This window comes from Oncorhynchus gorbuscha, linkage group LG03 (assembly GCF_021184085.1).
Source record: "Oncorhynchus gorbuscha isolate QuinsamMale2020 ecotype Even-year linkage group LG03, OgorEven_v1.0, whole genome shotgun sequence".
Lineage (NCBI taxonomy): Eukaryota > Metazoa > Chordata > Actinopteri > Salmoniformes > Salmonidae > Oncorhynchus > Oncorhynchus gorbuscha.
In genome coordinates, this window is record NC_060175.1 from 40,197,802 (window position 1) to 40,218,980 (window position 21,179).

Below are 21,179 nucleotides of genomic sequence, written 5' to 3' on the forward strand. Positions count from 1 at the left end.
TGCCCAGGTCAGAGGCTGAGTGGATACTGGTCGGTGGAGCCCCAGGGGACTGGCGTGGTGAGTGGGCTGGTGTGGATTAGATGTTGACACTATCTGGGCAGCCTGAGTCCCTGTTCCCTCCCTGTACACTGTCCCCAGCTTCTCCCAAGGGGTTTGGGGTGAGGAGTGTGGGGGCGGCTGTTCTCATGCTCTGTTGCTCCACCAGGACGGAAGAGGCTCCCCAGCACCCTGCCTTTCAGTCAGGGACCCTGACCAGAGCCTCTAGAACAACACTATGACACCTTCACTCTGAACGACCCAACGGCCTCCCCCACAGCCATTGCCGGGAATCACAATAAATGTTTTGTAGAAGGAGCATTGCAGTGGCCCATCTACCCTACACAGTCACTTTCAACGAGAGGAGATGGGACAGCATCTCTCCCTGGGCCTGTCCCCCCAAAGGCGGGTGTGAAATCCAATTTAAAATTAGTTGAATTAAATACGTTTTTACTCTATATAAGTCCTAGAGCAAAAGGTTAAGGCTCTAAAAATAGGTGGTGTGTCAGTTGGCTGCAGCTTGTCTGCTGGATTCCTTTTTTTGGAGTTTGCTTCTCCACTCTGCCTTACTATTTGTCTGTTCCTCACCACATCTCTTTTAATTAGCTCCTCCATCAGAAGCAACTAGCTGCATGGGCCTGGTTAGATAAGGTTCAGTATTAGATGACTTGTAACGCAAGCCTCTACTGTCTCCTCACTCCTTCAACCAATAGTGTCTTGTCTCTTATTACCACAGTGTTTACTGTGACCTTCCACCATTATTATATTAAGCCAAGCTCATCCACTCACTAAGTCCCCCCGAACACGGACATTGTCTTACATATCAATTGCTTGTCGCCATGCAGGAAGTAATTGGATACGGGCTATGTTCTTATTTATGTAACAAAATGATTCAAATGAATAAATATGCCAGGAATCATTTATTTTCAGTTAAAGGGATACTTTGGGACTTTGGGAGCAACTTCCTTCAAAACTTTCACAGAGACAAAAATAAATGGTATCCACGAGTTCATTTGACTCTGGGGAAGTAGATAAAGAGCCCCATTGCCAAAATCCAGAGGAATCCCCACAGATAGAACAATGAGATAGATGTTTTAGGGGATGTATTCACATTTGATGTGAAGATGAACTACTGAACCACATTGGACCTGATTGAACCACACTGGACCACTCGGAACCTGACAGGACCAAGCTGTACCATACTGGACCTGACTGGACCACACTCTGCCACAGTGACTGAGCCATGCTGAACCTGACTTAGCCATGCTGGAGCAGGGAGGTAGATGAGAAGTGGATCAAAAATACACCAGCCAGCCTCTCCTATGACAGCAGCTGTGGACACTCTCTCTCTTGCCCCTTCCCTTCATCTCTCCCTCCCTCTATCTGTTGCTTGCTCTCTCACGCTCGCTCTTTCTCTCTCTCGTGCTAGTGTAACCCTCTCAATACTCCTCTCCATAGCATCTCTCCATATCCCTCCCACCCTCTCTCTTTCTTCTCCTCCTCTTGTCTGCATTCACTCTGCCTCTTTATACCATGCGCTAGGTATACACATGTAAGTATAATCCGGGAGACAGCGGAGGGATGGGAGTCAGTGAACAAGAGACTGCTCTCTGATTGAAAAACAGAGCTGCTGAGTAGTCACACAACCAGGACAGCTGCTGCTGCTGTGGACATTGTAAGGGATCAGAATTTTACCTCCTGGAGTAGTTCATCATCTCTTTGTGCTCATGTGTCTCCATTCTCTGTGTTATCTGTAGAACTGAGCTCCAGATTAAAAGGAAATTGCAGAATGATTGCATCTGCCCGTCAGTCTGTGATGAGCCTCTGATTACTACAGAAAGCTTGAGTGAGACAGTCGGATGAATCCAGGACAAGCCAGTCGAGACTGCAAAGGGAGATTCATTAAACTGCTCTTCTCGTCATAAGACGCTATACCTTTTTTTGGAGGGTGCGTCTTCGTCTGTTTTTGTGTCTCTGCCGGGACCGAGACTGTGTTCCTGTGCCAGCAGTCTGAAGTGGCCGGTTGTTGGTTTCTGTAGCAGACAAAGCAGAGACACCCAAACAGGCTGAGGCTGTGTTGAAGCAGGAAACCCTCGGAAGACGATAATTCTCCTCTCCTCTTGTCTCTGCAGACATAGCTGACTACCCTGACACTGACTGACCTGACTACCCTGACACTGACCTGACTACCCTGACACTGACCTGACTACCCTGACACTGACCTGACTACCCTGACACTGACCTGACTACACTGACACTGACCTGACTACACTGACACTGACCTGACTACACTGACACTGACCTGACTACCCTGACACTGACCTGACTACACTGACACTGACCAAGAAACTATCCAGACTGAAAGTAGCCGTGTCTTAGACTGACCCACCACAATCTTTAACCGGAGGACCTGAAGCCGTGCCTGGTGGCTCCCAGTCCCAGCCAGGATGCAGGTGTCGTTAGTGTGTACGGACCACAACCGTGGAGGGGTGAGCCGCAGTACAGAGGAACGGCTCAACCACCGCCAAAATGCCAACAGCCCCAACACAGGCACCCGCAACAAGTTCAGGGCTGTGGCCATGGTGGCCCGTAGTCTGGGACAGCTCACGGTCCAGAGCCAGCCCACGTCCAGCGACCAGAGCATACGGACCGGCATGAAGTATAGGTAGGACAGACCCTAGTCACTGTAGACCTGAGACAGAGAATGAGGTGTAAGGACATTAAGATAAACTTAATTATTGGTGTCCCAACTAGACTCTCGGGTGAAGGTGCAGTCTGGAAGATCGTAACCTGGATATCAGATGGCGATTTATAGAAAATGGGGCCATGGCATGTAAAGAATGTTTGTTTCCTGGTATCAGATTGCACACAGGAAGGAGCATGGTTTCATGGTGAGCTGAATATAGTTACACTGTATGTTAATTTTCCCCCCATGACTGCACCTTGTTATCTTTTGCATATTAGTGATTACATATCACCCTCTACATGTTGTATAGGATTGATGTGAATCACTCAGACGTATGAGTTGATGGACGTGAATAACACAGCTTTAATCCTAAACCATTCAGATTGTTTTCTTGTGTATTTGGCAGTGGGCTGTAGAGTATGAAATCTGGCTTTGCAATACAAATCTTCTTTAAACAGCTCCGTTCATCCAAATGGGCTGCTTTCTAAAGCTTTATTATTTTGAGATTGATGGAAGTTGTTCTCTTAAATGATTAGAATCTAATTCCCCCCCGTGCAATGTATATTAGTAATCCTTCCATGCTCAGTAAAGACCCCAATATAGTGCAGGAGGGTCCCATCAGCAGAAACTCTCTGTTCTAATGGTTTGAATAAGAGGGAACAACATTTTCAACCTTGTCAACTAACAACTACTCACCATTAGTTCTATGTTAGGCAATATTGAGACTCATAGGAAGCTGAGCTGTGTTTCTATTATAACAGAATAATTTTAAAAAATGGCGTAGGGTATGTTGAGCTATTTTTTACATTCAGCATGATTATGTCAAAGGAAATATAGTATTCTTTCTAACAATATTTCAGGATGTTGTGTATCCCTGGAAATAATTCAAATTCATAGTAACATAATAGTTGAAAACAGCACAACTTAACCCCGATATGGGGTAAGTTGAGCCATCTCGGGGTAAGTGGGTGTGGTTTTCCTGTGACAGTGGGTGATGGTGTCCTGTGTAGAGGTCAACCGGCATGGCCGATTTAATTAGGGCCGATTTCAAGTTTTCATAACAATCGGTAATCTTCATTTTTGAACGCCGATTATGGCCGATTACATTGCAATCCACGAGGAGACTGCATGGCAGGCTGACCACTTGTTACACAAGTGCAGCATCAAAATGACCTTATGGCTGCAAGGAGCCAAGGTAAGGTGCTAGCTAGCATTAAACTTATCTTATAAAAAACAATCAATCTTAACATAATCACTAGTTAACTACACATGGTTGATGATATTACCAGGTTAACTAGCTTGACCTGCGTTGCATATAATCAATGCGGTGCCTGTTAATTTATCATCGAATCACAGCCTACTTCAACTTCGCCAAACGGGTGATGATTTATCAAATGTGCATTAGCGAAAAAAAGCACAATTGTTGCACAAATGTACTTAACCATTTACATCAATGCCTTTCTTAAAATCAATACACAAGTATATATTTTTTAAACTGCATATTTAGTTAAAATAAATTAATGTCAGCAGGCAATATTAACTAGGGAAATTGTGTCACTTCTCTTGCGTTCTGTGCAACAGAGTCAGAGTATATGCAGCAGTTTGGGCCGCCTGGCTCGTTGCGAACTGTGTGAAGACCATTTCTTCCTAACAAAGACCGTAATTAATTTGCTAGAATTTTACATAATTATGACATAACATTGAAGGTTGTGCAATGTAACAGCAATATTTAGACTTAGGGTTGCCACCCGTTCGATAAAATACATAACGATTCTGTATTTCACTGAAAGAATAAACGTTTTGTTTTCGAAATGATAGTTTCCTGATTTGACCATATTAATGACCTAAGGCTCGTATTTCTGTGTGTTTATTATAATTAAGTCTATGATTTGATATTTGATAGAGCAGTCTGACAGTGGGTGATGGTGTCCTGTGACAGTGGGTGATGGTGTCCTGTGACAGCGGGTGATGGTGTCCAGTGACAGCGGGTGATGGTGTCCTGTGACAGCTAGTGATGGTGTCCTGTGACAGCTAGTGATGGTGTCCTGTGACAGTGGGTGATGGTGTCCAGTGACAGTGGGTGATGGTGTCCTGTGACAGTGAGTGATGGTGTCCAGTGACAGTGGGTGATGGTGGCAGTGAGTGATGGTGTCCTGTGACAGTGTGTGATGGTTTCCAGTGACAGTGGGTGATGGTTTCCTGTGACAGTGAGTGATGGTGCCCTGTGACAGCTGGGTGATGGTTTCCAGTGACAGCTGGGTGATGGTTTCCAGTGACAGTGGGTGATGGTGTCCAGTGACAGTGGGTGACCTCTAGTCCTCTGACAGTGGGTGATGGTGTCCTGTGACAGTGGGTGATGGTGTCTTGTGACAGCTAGTGATGGTGTCCAGTGACAGTGAGTGATGGTGTCCAGTGACAGTGGGTGATGGTGTCCAGTGACAGTGGGTGATGGTGTCCAGTGACAGTGGGTGATGGTGTCCAGTGACAGTGGGTGATGGTGTCCAGTGATGGTGTCCTGTGACAGCTGGGTGATGGTTTTCAGTGACAGCTGGGTGATGGTTTTCAGTGACAGCTGGGTGATGGTTTCCAGTGACAGCTGGGTGATGGTTTCCAGTGACAGCTGGGTGATGGTGTCCAGTGACAGTGGGTGATGGTGTCCAGTGACAGTGGGTGATGGTGTCCAGTGACAGTGGGTGATGGTGTCCAGTGACAGTGGGTGATGGTGTCTTGTGACAGTGGGTGATGGTTAAATGTTTAATTCATGAAATGGGGGTGTGGTATATTGTATATCTTAAATGTATGCCTACATTCAGATATAGATCTCTGTTCAATATCTTGACCAGTGCCAGTTTTCCCGATAACAATGAAACTTAGGCTTAAGAGTGTTTTTAACGATGCATCTTTCCTACAATGACAGAAGATGCAACATGCGTTTCCCAAAACACTACGCAGAGAGAACGGTCGCGAAGTGTGTCAGAGAACATTAACCTATCTAGGCTAGGGGGCGGTATTTTCACATCTGGATGAAAAGTGTGCCAAAGTAAACAACCTGCTACTCAGGCCCAGAAGAGCGTATTATACGTTTCTGAATAAACTGTTTGAGGATAGAAGAAAGAAGAGGAGCGCTGCTCTCGGACCAGCCTTCTCCATTCAAGTTTTACCTTAACGTTATAATTACTTCACAATACTGACGACGGATCAGCTCCTCGAGATATATTACCACCTATGGCTGCAAATATTGAGGCAAGCTTATTCTAATGCTTACCCAATAAAAATTCACAAAGTCACAGTTGGCACATCATTGCGCTTGTTCGGCTATGCATCATTAAATACATTGAGACAAACTACACACAGAAGCCTACAAGTAGCAAAATAGAACTCAACTAATTGAACATGAAATGTATTTCAATATTATTGAAATAGGTTTATAGCCTACTGTTTATATTTTAAGGCAGTCATCTCTGTTTTCATTTGAAACATATTTTTATATGTCACTTGTTTGTATGATTTGCAAGGACATTAGCAACTTGTATTTGTAGTGAACGTTGTTATGAAGTTTCAGCGGTCCCAGATAGACGGATAAACCAAGTGATTCTGTTTTTAGCAGCGAGGGCAAAAAAACATCTAACAACGCACTTAGCTGTTTTACACTTGGTCTGAGGCAGGTGTTAGATTACGAGCGTTTAAATGTTTTATTTAACCTTGATTTAACTAGGCAAGTCAGTTAAGAACAAATTCATATTTAAACCTGGACGGCGCTGGGCCGATTGTGTGCCTCCCTATGGAGCTTCCAATCACAGCGAGTTGCGATACAGCCTGGATTCAAACCAGGGTGTCTGTAGTGACGCCTCTAGCACTGAGATGCAGTGTTTTAGACCGCTGCACCACTCGGGAGCCCAATGTTAATAATGATAGTTTTGGGAAACGGCTTGGAGATTTAATGATGCTCCTACAAAAGTTCTACAGAATAACTTAGTTAGCCTTAAGATGCTTTTGGTAAACCGGTCCCAGATTACTGGGCCAAGGATGTTTTTTCGATGTGCCAATTTGTTTTCAAGTTCTCTGCATTTCAGGCTACTAAGCCCATGAAACTGGTCGGCAAGATTCTTGATATGTTTATCAACCTCAGACTCCATGTCATCAGATCAGACCTCGTGTGCCTCTGCTACTCTGTCATAGCCTCTCTTTCACACAGGTACATGTTCGTTTTTTTTTCATTACTTTAACCCGAACGTTTCCTAAAAGTTCAAAGATGGTTCTAAAAACGTTCTCCAGATGGGTTGACATTGGGAATGCTCTCAAATAGTTCAGAGAACATTAACCTATCTAGGCTAGGGGGCGGTATTTTCACATCTGGATGAAAAGTGTGCCCAAAGTAAACAACCTGCTACTCAGGCCCAGAAGCTAGGATATGCGTATTATACGTTTCTAAAACTGTTTGAATGTTGTCTGTGAATATAACAGAACTTATTTGGCAGGTGAAACCCGAGGACAAACCAACCAGGATTTTTTTTTGAGGTCACTCTCTTTTCAATGGGTTTTCTATGGGGATCTAGATTTCTAAGGCACTTGCTTGCAGTTCCTATTGGTTGATGTTTTTCCTTTGAGAAATGAAGAAGTAGGGCTGTTCAGAATGAGGGTCGAGTCTAGTGTACTGTTGTGGTTGAAGTGCTCCACTTTGTTTTTATCCGCTATTGAACGCAGTTCATCCGTTAACGGGATTTGACCCCTAAGAAGTTTTAAGATCAGGTGAAGCCAATTAGAGGCCCAGTGCAGTCAAAATAATGGAAATACTTGAGTATTTCAGGGATACAAAGTATATTGAAAGCAGATGCTTCCACACAGATGTGGTTCCTGAGTTAATTAAGCAATTAACATGCCAACATGTTTAGGGTCATGTATAACAATTGCCCCCATAGGATGACGATGTCCCCATCCATAGGGCACGAGTAGTCACTGAATGGTTTGATAAGCATGAAAACGATATAAGCCATATGCCATGGCTGTTTCAGTCACCAGATCTCAACCCAATTGAACACTTATGGGTGATTCTGCAGCAGCTCCTGAGACAGCATTTTCCACCACCATCAACAAAACACTAAATTATGGAATTTCTCATGGAAGAATGGTATTGCATCCCTCCAATAGAGTTCAAGTCGAACATCTCATTCCAAAATCAAGGGCATTAATATAGAGTTTGCCCCCCCTTGGACCTGGCTTGCAGTCGGCGTTCCAATTCAACACAAAGGTGTTTGATCAGGTTGAGGTTAGGGATATGTGCAAGTCAGTCAAGTTCTTCCGCACCGATTTCAACAAACCATTTCTCTATGGACCTCGGTTTGTGCACGGGAGCATTGTCATGCTGAAATAGGACAGGGCATTCCCCAAACTGTTGCCACAAAGTTGGGAGCACAGAGTCCTCTAGAACGTCATTGTACGCTGTAGTGTTAATATTTCCCTTCACTGGAACTAAGGCCCCTGCCTGAACAATGAAATACAGCCCCAGATCATTATTCCTCTTCCACTAAACCTTACAGTTATATAATTTATATTAAATTAATTAATAAATTATATAATTTAATTATGATACAAGCATCATGAAACCTATAATACAATATATATATTTGACTTGAAAATGTGTTTTTTCATCCTTACTTGCTTACCACTTTTTCCATGTAGTTTCTTCCTTCACAGATTCTAGGAAGACCTCTTGCTTTTCCTGAATATGACATATTATTACATATTTAGGAAGAGGTAGGGTGTGAAGAGTCCAAATGTCACTTTGGTTCTGATGTTATACTTTGTTGAGCCAAAGGGTTAGTTGAGCCACCCCTTGTTTCTAGGAAACCATACACAAAGAGTGGCTCATCTAACCCTTTGGCACAACTTACCCCACTCTCCCCTACTCCCAAAATGTACTTATTTGGTACAAAATGTCTACTGTGTTCTTAAAAAAGAAAGGTAAAAGCAGTTAACATTTTAGAGGTGGTATTTACATGCATAAACACGTGGTTTGTGTGGGGTGAATAATGAAGTGGTTTGTGTAGGGTGAATAATTAAAATCATTAGAGCTTCTTCATGCATGCTGATAGTTTAGGGGGGATGGTTGTCAAATGGAATGTCTTTTAAACCCACAGTCTAGGCAAAAAGCTGTGGCTGCAGAAAAGGCTGTCCTGTAGCTTTGTCCTTAGTGGAATTGATTTGGAATGAATCTGCATTGTCAGTGAACGAGCATCCCGTTCGTATTGCTGCAGTACTCAGATAAACTGTGTATGTTTCCAGATACGAGAGGAAACATGAGCCGACTTTATTCAACTCGGTGTTTTAAGAAATTCTATTTGACCATGCCTCAACCTCTGCTGTCGCTGATTCTTAATGTCCACCATGTCAGTTGTAGATCTTCTAAGATCAACCCACTGCGTTCCATTGCAAATAAGATTACATGGAGGACAGCCATTTGAAAGGGACAGATATTGATAGGACCATGCTAGATGTTGAAACTCTGAATGCGCAGAAGCGGCCCTCTTATCTGCCACGCTAGCGGCTGCCTAGTCATGTCGACAAACACAATGATGATAAGAATTAATAGACGGGTTCAGCTCAGGGCAATGAGGGCTTTTTCTGTCTCTTCATTTCAATTTGTGTAAACTTGTGTTGAGCATTTCTTGGTGGGACTGAACCTATGTGTTTTTGATTTGTGTGTGAGCTACGGTGCACGCATGTGTGTGTGCGTGTGTGTGTGTGTGGCGTAGTGTTAGCCCTGTGCCTGGAAGGATGCAGGCTGGGCTACTCTGTGCTCTTGTCAGTGTGCATCTCCCTGACATTCCCCTTTAAGTAAACTCTTTCCAGCCCTGAAGAGCAGAGAATTGGGCCACTATACTCTCAACTTTCACATTTCAGCACTGGACCGAATGTGAGAGCCCTCACACAGTTTCAGCGTAGAACAGCAGGTGTATTGGGACACAATCCAGCTCACTTCAATTCAGTTTTATTTGTATTTGCCTCTGCAATTTCACAATGGGATAAAGCCGTGCCCTACTCCTCATAGAAACCCAAGCTTTCCAAGCATAATAAATGATGTTTCTGCTCATTAAGCACAGAGGCCATGGAGTCAGTCTGTAGTCCTCTCTAGTGAGTATTTTTCTTGCCTAATGGTGATTATGGTTAGACTCTAATGTGTCCTGTGGGTGGAACAATGGCAGACAGGTGTGCTGTGGACACCCACGCCAGGTGTAGCTAACCCAGAGAAATGGAGGGACAACGGCTATATGGGAAAGAGGGATACCTAGTCAACTGAAATGTGTCTTCTGCATTTAAACCAACCCCTCTGAATCGGAGAGATGTGGGGGCTGCCTTAATCGACATACACGCAATCGGAGCCCGGAGAACAGTGGGTTAACTGCATTGCTCAGGGGGAAAATTACAGATTTTACATTGTCAGCTCGAGGATTTGATCTAGCAAGTTTTCAGTTACTGGCCTCCTTCAGCTACAGTACATGAAGGATAAAGGGAAGAACATGGAGAAAATAATGCTCAGTATAACTGGAGAGTGATGTTTGACTTGGTCTCACATGCCTATAAACCTGTGAGCCATGGCCATGGTACACTGGCCATAGGGCATTATTATCCCACCTGAACATGATAGTACTTTCCATTGTCAGCCAAGAATGGATGACCATGGTGGTTGCTTCATATTCAATTCAGCTTTGCATGCATGGGTCTGTTCCAATTCTGAATGAAAGATGACAGATCCATCCCTGGGGGCAGTAGGCTGGTCACATGACTGACCTCCCCTCCCCACCAGGGAGGGCAAAGCATCCAAGTGTTCATCTCAAGGTATGAAAAGAGAAAGAAATGTCCAGTAGCTAGCTACCAGAGTTCACCAGAGTCAGAGCTGCTGTTATGTGCCTGCACCACAACTCACTACTGACAGCCCAGCCCGTGCCTCATCCTCCTCCTCCCAGGAATGATTAAATGTCTTTAGTCAGAACTGAATTAATGATGCACGCAAAACTGCTTCTGATTATTTAAAGCAGCCCTGCTTGGCTTCTCAGGGATGCTGCAGAATATCCAACTGGCTGGCAGGGCAGGTGGGGAGTTAATCCTATAAGATATAGAGCCAAAGAAAAAGCCTTTAGTGAACTAACACTCTCACTTGACTCTTTTCCCCAACACTAGCTCTGACTTTGCTGATAGCTACTTTGAGGGAAAATGTACTTACAATGACTGTGGTATGTGGTTCTCCCAACTAGCTATATTAAGATGAATGTACTAACTGTAGGTCGATCTAGATAAGTGTGAATGCTAAATGACTAATATGTAAATGTAAATCAAATCAAATGTATTTATAAAGCCCTTTTACATCAGCAGGTGTCACAAAGTGCTTATACAGAAACCCAACCTAGAACCCCAAACAACAAGTAATGCAGATGTAGAAGACTAGGAAAAACTCCCTAGAAAAGCCAGAACCTAGGAAGAAACCTAGAGAGGAACCAGGCTCTGAGGAATTGAGTGCATTTTCATCTTCCATGTCGGGTAACCCACTGTGTCTAACCACCTCTGCTCTAAACCTTTCTTCAAATTCAGCAAACGGCTCTTTCGGTTTTTGAACACATTTGGTTATCTCTCCCCAATTGGTGTTTGTATTGGTCAGACCCTTAAGGAAAACATACATGGCTCTCCATCCATCGGCCACATCTTGCTCTTCACCACCCACAGCTCTATAAACCTTTTCTTCAACTACACCTTGTTCACAGATGTTCAAAACAAAGGCTAATAACTGTACCCATCATAAGGATGTAGAATGTAGAGTTTCTTATAACGCTATAGCACTTCAAATGGTCCCATGTTTTCATACCCACTTCTCACAGATGTTTCAACATTTTTGACCATTCATCCAACTGTTTTGGAGATGCTGATTTGTGTGTGACTACTGTCACATGAGATTTGAATTTACTACCCTTTACAGCCTGTGTTCTGGTTGGCCTAAGACATCATTTGTCACTGCTGTCAGTATCTGTTGACTCAAAGCCCGGCAGTGCTGACCAGATGCTTGAAACCCGATCATCCTTGCGCAACTCAGTGTGAGGGTAGATTGGGGGAACAAATGGTCCACAGGTGGGGGTCAAGTCTGTTTTTATGACCCTTGCCAGTAATTGTTGAATTTATTCTTTCAAGGTTTTGATCTGTTCACCGAGAGCCCTTAAACTTTCTTTATCTCTCTTCAATGTCCTGTCACGATTCTACAGAAATCATTCCTCATCCCGTTTTCTTACTTCGGCTAAAACAGTTAAAGACCATCCTGTCTGTCAAGGAATTAGACATCCTCTGTATTTTCCCCCAAGCTTTTTATACATCAGACAGATTCCATCTTTGTCAACAATGACGGAATATTTCTTCATTATCTCTTGCCTACACTTCTCTACTTTGAAATGGTTCTTCATATCACTAAACAGTGAATTTAAAATATCTCTTCTGTCCTTTTCCAGAGTGGTTTTCTCACTTAACAATGGCATTATATTAACTTTTAAAGTTGTATAATATATATCTCTATGTTTATATATTCATTTAACCCCAAAATATATCCTCTTTTGAGGACTCAAACCTGTTCTAGAACAAATTGTCTCTGTAGGGCCTGGCTACCCATAAAAATGTATATTCATTTCAAAAAGCTTGTTGCAGGCTTACATTAACCACAAGTGTAAAAATTGCTACTCAACTAGCAACTCACTTCTATGCAACAAGAAGGTTCCACAAAAAGAAAGGACTCTTTAATAGAGGACTCAAACACCTATAATAGAGAACAAAGGACTTGAACCTTAAACATCACAGACACGTGTCACTCACTGCATGCATTCATTTGAACCTGATTTGGTTCTTTTAAAATGATATTGGTCTAGACTCACCCAGGACTTCTGCCATCGATCAGGAGATTAAGAGTTGACTCCCCAAAGTGGGTTGCACTCAGCCTTCTCTCTTTCTTCTGGATCAACACACAGTTGAGTTTTTCTTGTTGTTGTTCAGACCTATTCATCCGGGTCATGGCACCAAATATTAGCAGTTGATGTTACTCTTCAATAACACAGACCAGACCGCAAGGCAAATCAGGTGGAGGAAAGTAGGTTTATTCTTATTCAAAGAGGATGAATCATGTGGGGAGGTAGATGTTCATGTTCCCCCGTCCCCAGTGATTCTCCCCAGTGATTCTCTCCATGTGTCATTCATAACGAGCTACCAAGAAGCTATTTCAATCAAGTTAGAGTAGCTAGCTTGTCTAACTATAATTGCTGGCATTGGTGTTCAAACAGCTAAATCATTTTTTAAGTGGCAACTTTATTTTTGAAAAGGTCCAGTCTGGTGTTCGTGCCCACCACAGCACAGAGACAGCCTTAGTTAAAGTGGGACATGGTATTAGAGCTAACACAGATGCCAAACAGCTCTATGTCATTGTACTCTTAGTTTTAAGTGTTGCATTCGACACTATTGACCATGATGTCATTTTGGACAGACTGGAGAGGTGGGTTGGCCTCTCCAGTCCAGTTCTGAATTGGTTTAGGACCTATTTAACCGATCGAGAGTTTGTCCCCCATGGTGATCATAACTCAGAGAAAATACATATCACATGTGGCTTTCGACAAGGTTTGAATTTGGGTCCGGTACTGTTCAGTTTATATATGTTACCCCATTGGCAGCATTATCAGAAAGCACAGCATTAATTTTCACTGCTGCGCAGATGATACACAACTTTTATTTCTGTGTCACACAGATTTTAGTTCCACAGAAAATTGATTAGACTGTATTAGTGATTTAAATTCTTGGATGGCTCAAAACTTCCTCCAGCTAAATCAAGATAAGACCGAGGTACTTATTGTTGGAGACAAAGCACAGAGAGAGAATCTAGGCGCACATTTTAATTTACAGGCAATAAAGATAAAACACCAGGTAAAAAACCTAGGTGTTATTTTAGATTTTGAACTAAATGTTGAGTCACACATTAGAAATGTTACCAAAATAGCTTTTTACCACCTGAGGAACCTTGCCACGGTGCAGCCATTTCTCTCTCAGGCTGATACAGAGAGACTCATCCATGTTTTTATTACAAGCAGATTTGACTACTGTATTGATCTCCTGTCTGGTCTACCCAAGAAAGCCATTGGTCAACTGCAAAACCTACAGATTGCTGCAGCACGGCTCCTGACCAAGACCAGACTGAGTGCTTACACCGGAGAGCATACACCAGTTTTAAGTTCTCTGCACTGGCTGCCTGTGAGTTTTACAATGCATTTTAAGATTATTCTATTGGTTATTAAATCAATCCACAATTGTGCACCCCAATACATGTCAGACATGCTTTTAAGTTATGTATCCAGTAGGTCCCTCGGGTCCTCTGGCTCTTGGTCCGAGGCCTTCCCAAAGCCTCGGACCAAGAGGCATGGAGAGGCAGTCTTTAGTTATTATGCCCCCAGCCTCTGGAATAGCCTGCCAGAAAAACTGAGGAGATAATGTGGAGATAATTAAAATAGATCTTAAAAGATATTTCTAGCTTTGCTTTTCCTTAGGGTGCTTTTTAGTAGTTCAGTTTTGTAATACCTTTGTTTTTTTAATCTTATGTTTGTTGTGTAGTAAATATTTCAGCTTTTATTTTCATAGTTTCTTATTAGTTGTTTCCTGTAAAGCGCATTGCATTCCATGTATGAAATGTGCTGTAAATAAAGCTTGATTTTATGCCTGCTGGCAAGGTTGGTAGGCAAGCAATAATTAAATGTACTGAATAAGACTCACATTACTTTCAATATTTTCTCCAGATTTTTAGCAGAGGCAGAGAAGAATATTTTGTTTATTTGAAAAAAGAACCACCAGTCAGGAGAATACAGACAGCTCAAGAGGCATAGTTAGATATGCAGAAAAATATACATATTTTTGACAGAATTAAGAAGAATGATTATGACTCTAGATTGCAAGAAAAAGCTGTTTCACGTGTTTGAAAAATGATCCAACTTCAGGATGGCCCGCCCAAATCCACCCCCCAGCAGTACTCACATACTTTGTGCCCCCTCGGATGTAGGGGGTGGATGACACCCCAGATTACAGCACCCAGTATAACTAACTGGCAGAGTGATGTGTCTGTGTGTGAGCTGAGCAGATGGTGTTTAAATCACACTGCTGTGTTGTTCAGGTGTGAGTTAACTAGCAGAGATGGAGCAACACCGCCTGGTGCCTAGCCTATCTACAGTATATGATTCAGCAGTCCATCTGCATTGGCTGTGCTACTTTGAAGTCTTGTCATTTTTATACCATACCTGAACAGGTCAGTGTTTACAAAGCAGACGATTGCAGGTTAATGGGTGCAATTTACATATGAAAGCTGCAACATGGATGTATGCTCCTGTTTAGGAGTTTAGCTTGAGATATTTCAAAGTCATCCTACGTCTTTTGTTGTCAAGTGACTGGATTTAGGTAATCTCAGTTCTGTAGCTGTTTTTACCCCTCAGAGTTCCAAGCATGGGTACATTGGCCTATATGTAGTGTGGGTTACAAAAGGATTGGGTGTTTTTGATTTGGGTGTTGCCTAATCAGAATCACTTTATTCTCAATTACATTTTCACATACCCAGAATTTGACTTAGTGAATAGATGCTGCCAGTAATCGACAATGTACAGACAGAATACAGACAGAGTCAACATACAGGATATACAATATAAATACAGAGAACATAAAACACTGGAGTAAAACTGAGTTACAGTGAAGATATACAATTTACAGCGGGAATATACTGTATATATATATATATATATATATATATATATATATATATATATATATATATATATATATGCAGAGGAAGGGATGCTGCCATGACAAATTTATACAGTGTAGGGCTGACCCCAGTTAGTTGACTGGTCAATTGTTTGGTCTTTAGGCTTTTGGTCGCCCGAGATTGTTTTAGTCAAGCAGTAACAAGTATATATATGTACACATATTTGCGTCCATCTCAGTGAACTAATCCATTGCAGAGGCCTCGACTAAAAGCCCATTTCTGCTTAATCTGAAAACGTGGTAGGAGGCTCCATATGGAGGGTGTGATGCAATAGCAGAGCCTCCAGAGGCATGCAGAGGCCAAATCGAGTTCTATACCACGTCGCCATGCGCCTTCCAAATTTTGGAACATTGCAAAGGGCTCTGTATACCTCCGCATGGACATGATCGGTTGACGGTAGGTAGGGGCGGTACATCCTGTATTAACACAAATGAAGCACAAGAATGCCGTGACTCCTGCTGAGGCCGTAGCACCGTAAATGCTGCTTGGCCAATGCAGACGTCGGATTGACCATGCACTCAGATGCGCAATGCACTCCTCTCTCCAGTATGCGCTCCCACACCAATTTGTGCACATTCATTGTTTGCTTTTGATTGTTAGTATATATCAAATTCCCATTACATATCACCAGTAGTACATTTACATTTCTAATCTACAATGTCTATTACTTTGGTTACGGTCAGTTATTTTTATGCACTCATTATTATTCCAGTCTTCCTGTTCTCATTGTCAGTATGGACACATTGTTTGCAGAGTGCACAACCTATGCTACACTTGTGAGAAACACGTTTTGGTTTATTTCATTCTATTTACAAGTTTAGTCATTGTCTTTTGTTTGGAGCGCTCCTGTCAATGTTTAGTAATGACGCGCACACATAGAAGTAGGCCTATAGGCTACCTGGCCTGATTATACATAGAAGTAGGCTGATAGGCCACCTGGCCTGATTATACATAGAAGTAGGCCTATAGGCTACCTGGTCTGATTATACATAGAAGTAGGCCTATAGGCTACCTGGCCTGATTATACATAGAAATAGGCTACCTGGCCTGATTATACATAGAAGTAGGCCTAAAGGCTACCTGGCCTGATTATACATAGAAGTAGGCCTAAAGGCTACCTGGCCTGATTATACATAGAAGTAGGCCAAAAGGCTACCTGGCCTGCACACAAATGTAGGCATATAAATGTGCCCATTTGTGGATTTAATAGTATTTATGATTGGCTTACGGCACCACCACTAATGACCTGTGGAGAATTACAATAGTTTCTCAATGTATTTGAAAAATCTTTCGATAATCACTCATCACAAAAGGGAGAAATGTCATGCTCTGATCCAATAGAAACGTCATAAAATAGGCCTACCTGATTACTTCTTATCAGTGTTTAACTTGGACTGAAATAAGTTCCGGTACTCATTTTTGGTGCTGGTACTGTTTATATTAGGTGCAGAAGCTCCACAGTACTTTTGAGCTAATATTTTATGAGAGAAACAAGATCTCAAGCAGTAGAACATTTGAGGTGCCGGTACTCAGCGCCGGTGTGCTCCTGCCTCAGTCAAGCACTGTTTCTTATCCCTTGCGCAAATAGCCTCCTTGTCTGTCCCGAACTCACTGGCAAGGGAAATTTTATATAATGTGTCAAGTTCGCTAGCGGTCGGGCCAGACAAAGTGTCAGGATGCAGAAGGTGAGGTTAATAATGAACCGATACAGATTAACAAACATGAGCCGCGTACTGAACGTGAGAGAAGACAATACTACCTAATAACTTATGTTAACTGAGGACTAAATAAAGGGCGAGTAATCAAGGGGAAAATGACGACCAGCTGTGCATAATGATGGTGAACAGGTGTGCGTGATATAGTTGCAAGGGCCGGTGGCTAGTAGAACTGTGATGTCACACCAGAGGGAGGGAGCAGGCATGTGGGGCCAATGTGATTTATAGGATATTTATTTTTATCAGGATACTTTCTACCTGCAGGCTGCAGTGTATTTATTTGTTGGCTTTAAAGGCTATTTTTACATAGTTGGCCATGGATGTTACTTTTTAGGTTTGTATCATTTTCATTTAGATAAAATTTTGATTAACCACATGACAATTATTTTGAGATATGAAGACCTTATAAATTAAATGAAACCGTTTCACGAAAATTGTCATGTGAAAACCATAACTGGCATGCAGATTGATAGAAAATTGTAAGATAAATTGGTATTCCACATGAGAAAGTTTACCTACTCCTTGTGTAGCCTATTACCGGCAACTTCAGGAGAGTAACGGCAGAATCTGTGAACGTCAGTAGAAGCGGGAGGAGAATAGTTGGGTCAGGTTTTTTTCTTCTGGTAATCAAGATCTCTGGCGCCATCTTGAGGCATTTGTCTTATTTCATCAAACCGTGAGCTTTAAGCATCAGACAAGCTCAAGGCATATAGTTGATTTTAGTAAAACACGTAGGGTGTGTCTATATGTGGAAAAATACACCAATCGATTGGTCGAAAGAACAGACAACTTTCGGTCGATCAAGATTTTTTAAAATTGGGACAGCCCTAATACAGTGCATATACAGTGTTTGGCAGAGGTGTAAATTGTGCAAATGCAGTATAGTGCCGTTATTACAATAAAAGGTCTTTGATGGCAAGGTGCAGTGTTCGGGTCAAATGAAAAGTCTCTTAATCCCTATGAACACAATAGCCGGGTCATAAGAACTTCATTTTGCACTCAGAGAGGCTCTCTATTTGTGAGCCAGCTCTCCATGGGCTTTAGGACCCTGCCCTGTGTAGGGTGATGTCTTTCGGATGGGACGTTAAATGGGTGTCCTGACTCTGAGGTTATTAAAGATCCCATGGCACTTGACGTAAGAGTAGGGGTGTTAACCCCGGTGTCCTGGCTAAATTCCCAATCTGGTCCTCAAACCATCACGGTCACCTAATAATCCCCAGTTTACAATTGGCTCATTCACCCCCCTCCTCTCCCCTGTAACTATTCCCCAGGTCGTTGCTGTAAATGAGAATGTGTTTTCAGTCAACTTACCTGGTAAAATAACGGATAAATAAAAATAAAATAAAAACTTGTTCCTGAAATGTGTCTCTTTAGAGAGGAACACCAAGCAGGACACTTATGCCTTCTGTACTGTAGCCGCTAGACACTCCACTCCAGTACAAACACAGATAGGACTTTATACTCGCTACATACATAGCCACTTACTCAAAACACTAGGCTATCTTTAATGGACAAGGAAAGAACATCTGTTTGCTAGGGGCATGTTAGGGTGAATTGCCAAATAGTGTGTGTGCGTGCGCGTGTGTGGATGTCTGAGTGAGTGCACTATGTGGATGTGTGTGCGAGAGATGTGTGCTAATGGGAGCGTGTTTAGCTGAATGGGGAGATGAAGACAGCTGTTTACTCCTTGCCTGACTGAAAGAGTTGAATTAAAGCCAGTGCTGCTCTGAGATGAGCTGTGTGTTTGCATTAGCAGCACTCTGCTCTCATCTCCTCTCTATTTCTCTGCATGTTATTGTCTTAAACACACTGGAAAGAGATGTATTAAACCATCCTGCTATGTGCTGCCAGGAATAGACATTTAGCTTTCATTTCCCTTTCAACTAATCGCGTCTTTCACCCGCCAAGCCTATTCCATTTGAAATGTGTTTGTAGACGTTTATGTTGACGACTTTCATCCTGGTTCTTGTGATTTCGCAGCATGTAGCCTATCCGTGTGTTCGTCAATTTCTAAGCTGATGAAAGGGAACAGATATAATTGTGTCATGTTTTCCACATTGTCATGACTGTATGACTGCACTGTGTAGAGACCATAGGAGCTGGCAACCCCATCTGTTGTGGGTTGCTGTTACCACAGTACAGGAACTTACATTTGTCAATTATTACAGACTTTTGTTTCTTTCAAGATCCTAGTGTGCAGTATCATTTTGCTCCTCTTTGAGGATCTGTTACTAGTGCACAGTATCATTTTGCTCCTCTTTGAGGATCTGTTACTAGTGCACAGTATCAGAATTAGATTGTGTGTCAGTTATGTTGACGGTTGATCCCTGTTGTGTTTCTCTGGGACATGCCTTTGAACTGTCCATATGACATCATGAGTGTTAAAGTGGAACTGACAGCATTTTAGCAACATGAAATCTTATTACAATCTGTTCATATAAACCACCAGGAAGAATATGATGCCTTTTTTATTTATTTTTACATTTTCTGACAAGCCAGCACTTACAGTAGCTATGTTAATTGTTTTCATTTGCATAAATTCATAGAATGTTTGGGAATGACGTAGAGTAAGGCATTTGTGAAAATGATATATCAATATCACTGGGAAAGCAGCCATACGTTTGGACAATTAATAGACAAGGCAGTAAATAAAACCTAATAAAAACATCTGTCTTGTCCAGGACCAGAGTCTATACAGACCAGTGTGCCATAGCCAATCAGAGCTACAGTAGACCTATATGCAAATAAACCATTTTACCACATGGGCCTGCCATCGTTGTCTTTGAACTGGACTGTGTGTTACAGACAGTAGCAACAGCACAATTTTAGATCATTGCCCTTGCTAGTTTGATTGTATTGACATTCACTGCCTTAGTTACAATTGTCCGTTTTCGTCCAAAATATTGAGTCATTGAAACTGAAACAGTGCATCCCGAATGGATGGAGGCAGCAAACAATGTACTTGGCCAGCTGTGATTTACAACCTGATGCAATATTTGTTGGACTATCAAGAAATGTCCTGGTGAATTGTATTAATCATGCATTGAACTGCATCCATCTATTCTGCCAACAATGCCTTACTGTACGTCATTGTATTTTTTGTCAAATATAACCTATTTTTAAAAACACTTATAAGGTTGGTTTTGTAGCATAAACTGGGCATGTTTTTGACTGATATTCTAATGATTTGTTTCATATCTGCAGAGTAGTTCCACTTTAATTGGTGTAGAATGGTATACTATCCCAAGCCCTTAGAATACCATGGGTGTAACGGCGTTCTTCGTTTGTTGAAAGAGAATCGGACCGAAATGCAGCGTGGTTGTTACTCATGATCTTTAATGAAGGATCGCGATACACAAAATAATTTATACATATACAAAAACAACAAACGGAACGTGAAACCTAATACAGCCTATCTGGTGAACACTACACAGAGACAGGAACAATCACCCACGAAATACAAAGTGAAACCCAGGCTACCTAAATACGGTTCCCAATCAGAGACAACGAGAATCACCTGACTCTGAGAACCGCCTCAGGCAGCCACGCCTATACAACACCCCTACTCAGCCGCAATCCCAATAACTACAAAACCCCAATAAGAAATACAACAAAATAAACCCATGTCACACCCTGGCCTGACCAACTAATTAACGAAAACACGAAATACTAAGACCAAGGCGTGACAATGGGGAAGTACTTAGAGGCTATTAGTGTTTAGAAGTGGTGGTCCACTACTACTAAATTGTTGCCACTGCTGCAAAAACGGAAAATGACAGAACGAACAGTGGACTGTAAATGGCACGGTAAAGGTTAAAGTATTCAGTATATAAGATGCATCGTTAACTGCTTTTTACTCAGTCATCTGTGTTGTGAATATTTTAGTTCTGTCCTATACTACTGTAAATAGTGTCATATGGCACTG

The 21,179-nt window shown here is 42.2% G+C and overlaps 1 protein-coding gene across 5 annotated transcripts in view; it reads left to right on the plus strand.

Annotated features, from left to right (window-relative positions):
• The window catches only part of LOC124031370 (voltage-gated potassium channel subunit beta-2-like), a 148,422-nt gene that overhangs the window by 96,905 nt on the left and 30,338 nt on the right, over positions 1-21,179 (plus strand). The window contains exon 1 of one of the 5 annotated variants that reach the window (XM_046342512.1): positions 2,275-2,701. The exons of the other annotated variants lie outside the window; for them this stretch is intronic. Coding sequence (XP_046198468.1) covers positions 2,484-2,701 — 218 coding nt within the window. The 5' untranslated portion in view covers positions 2,275-2,483. Of the gene's footprint in view, positions 1-2,274; positions 2,702-21,179 lie in introns of those variants that run through there. 5 annotated transcript variants of the gene reach the window in all.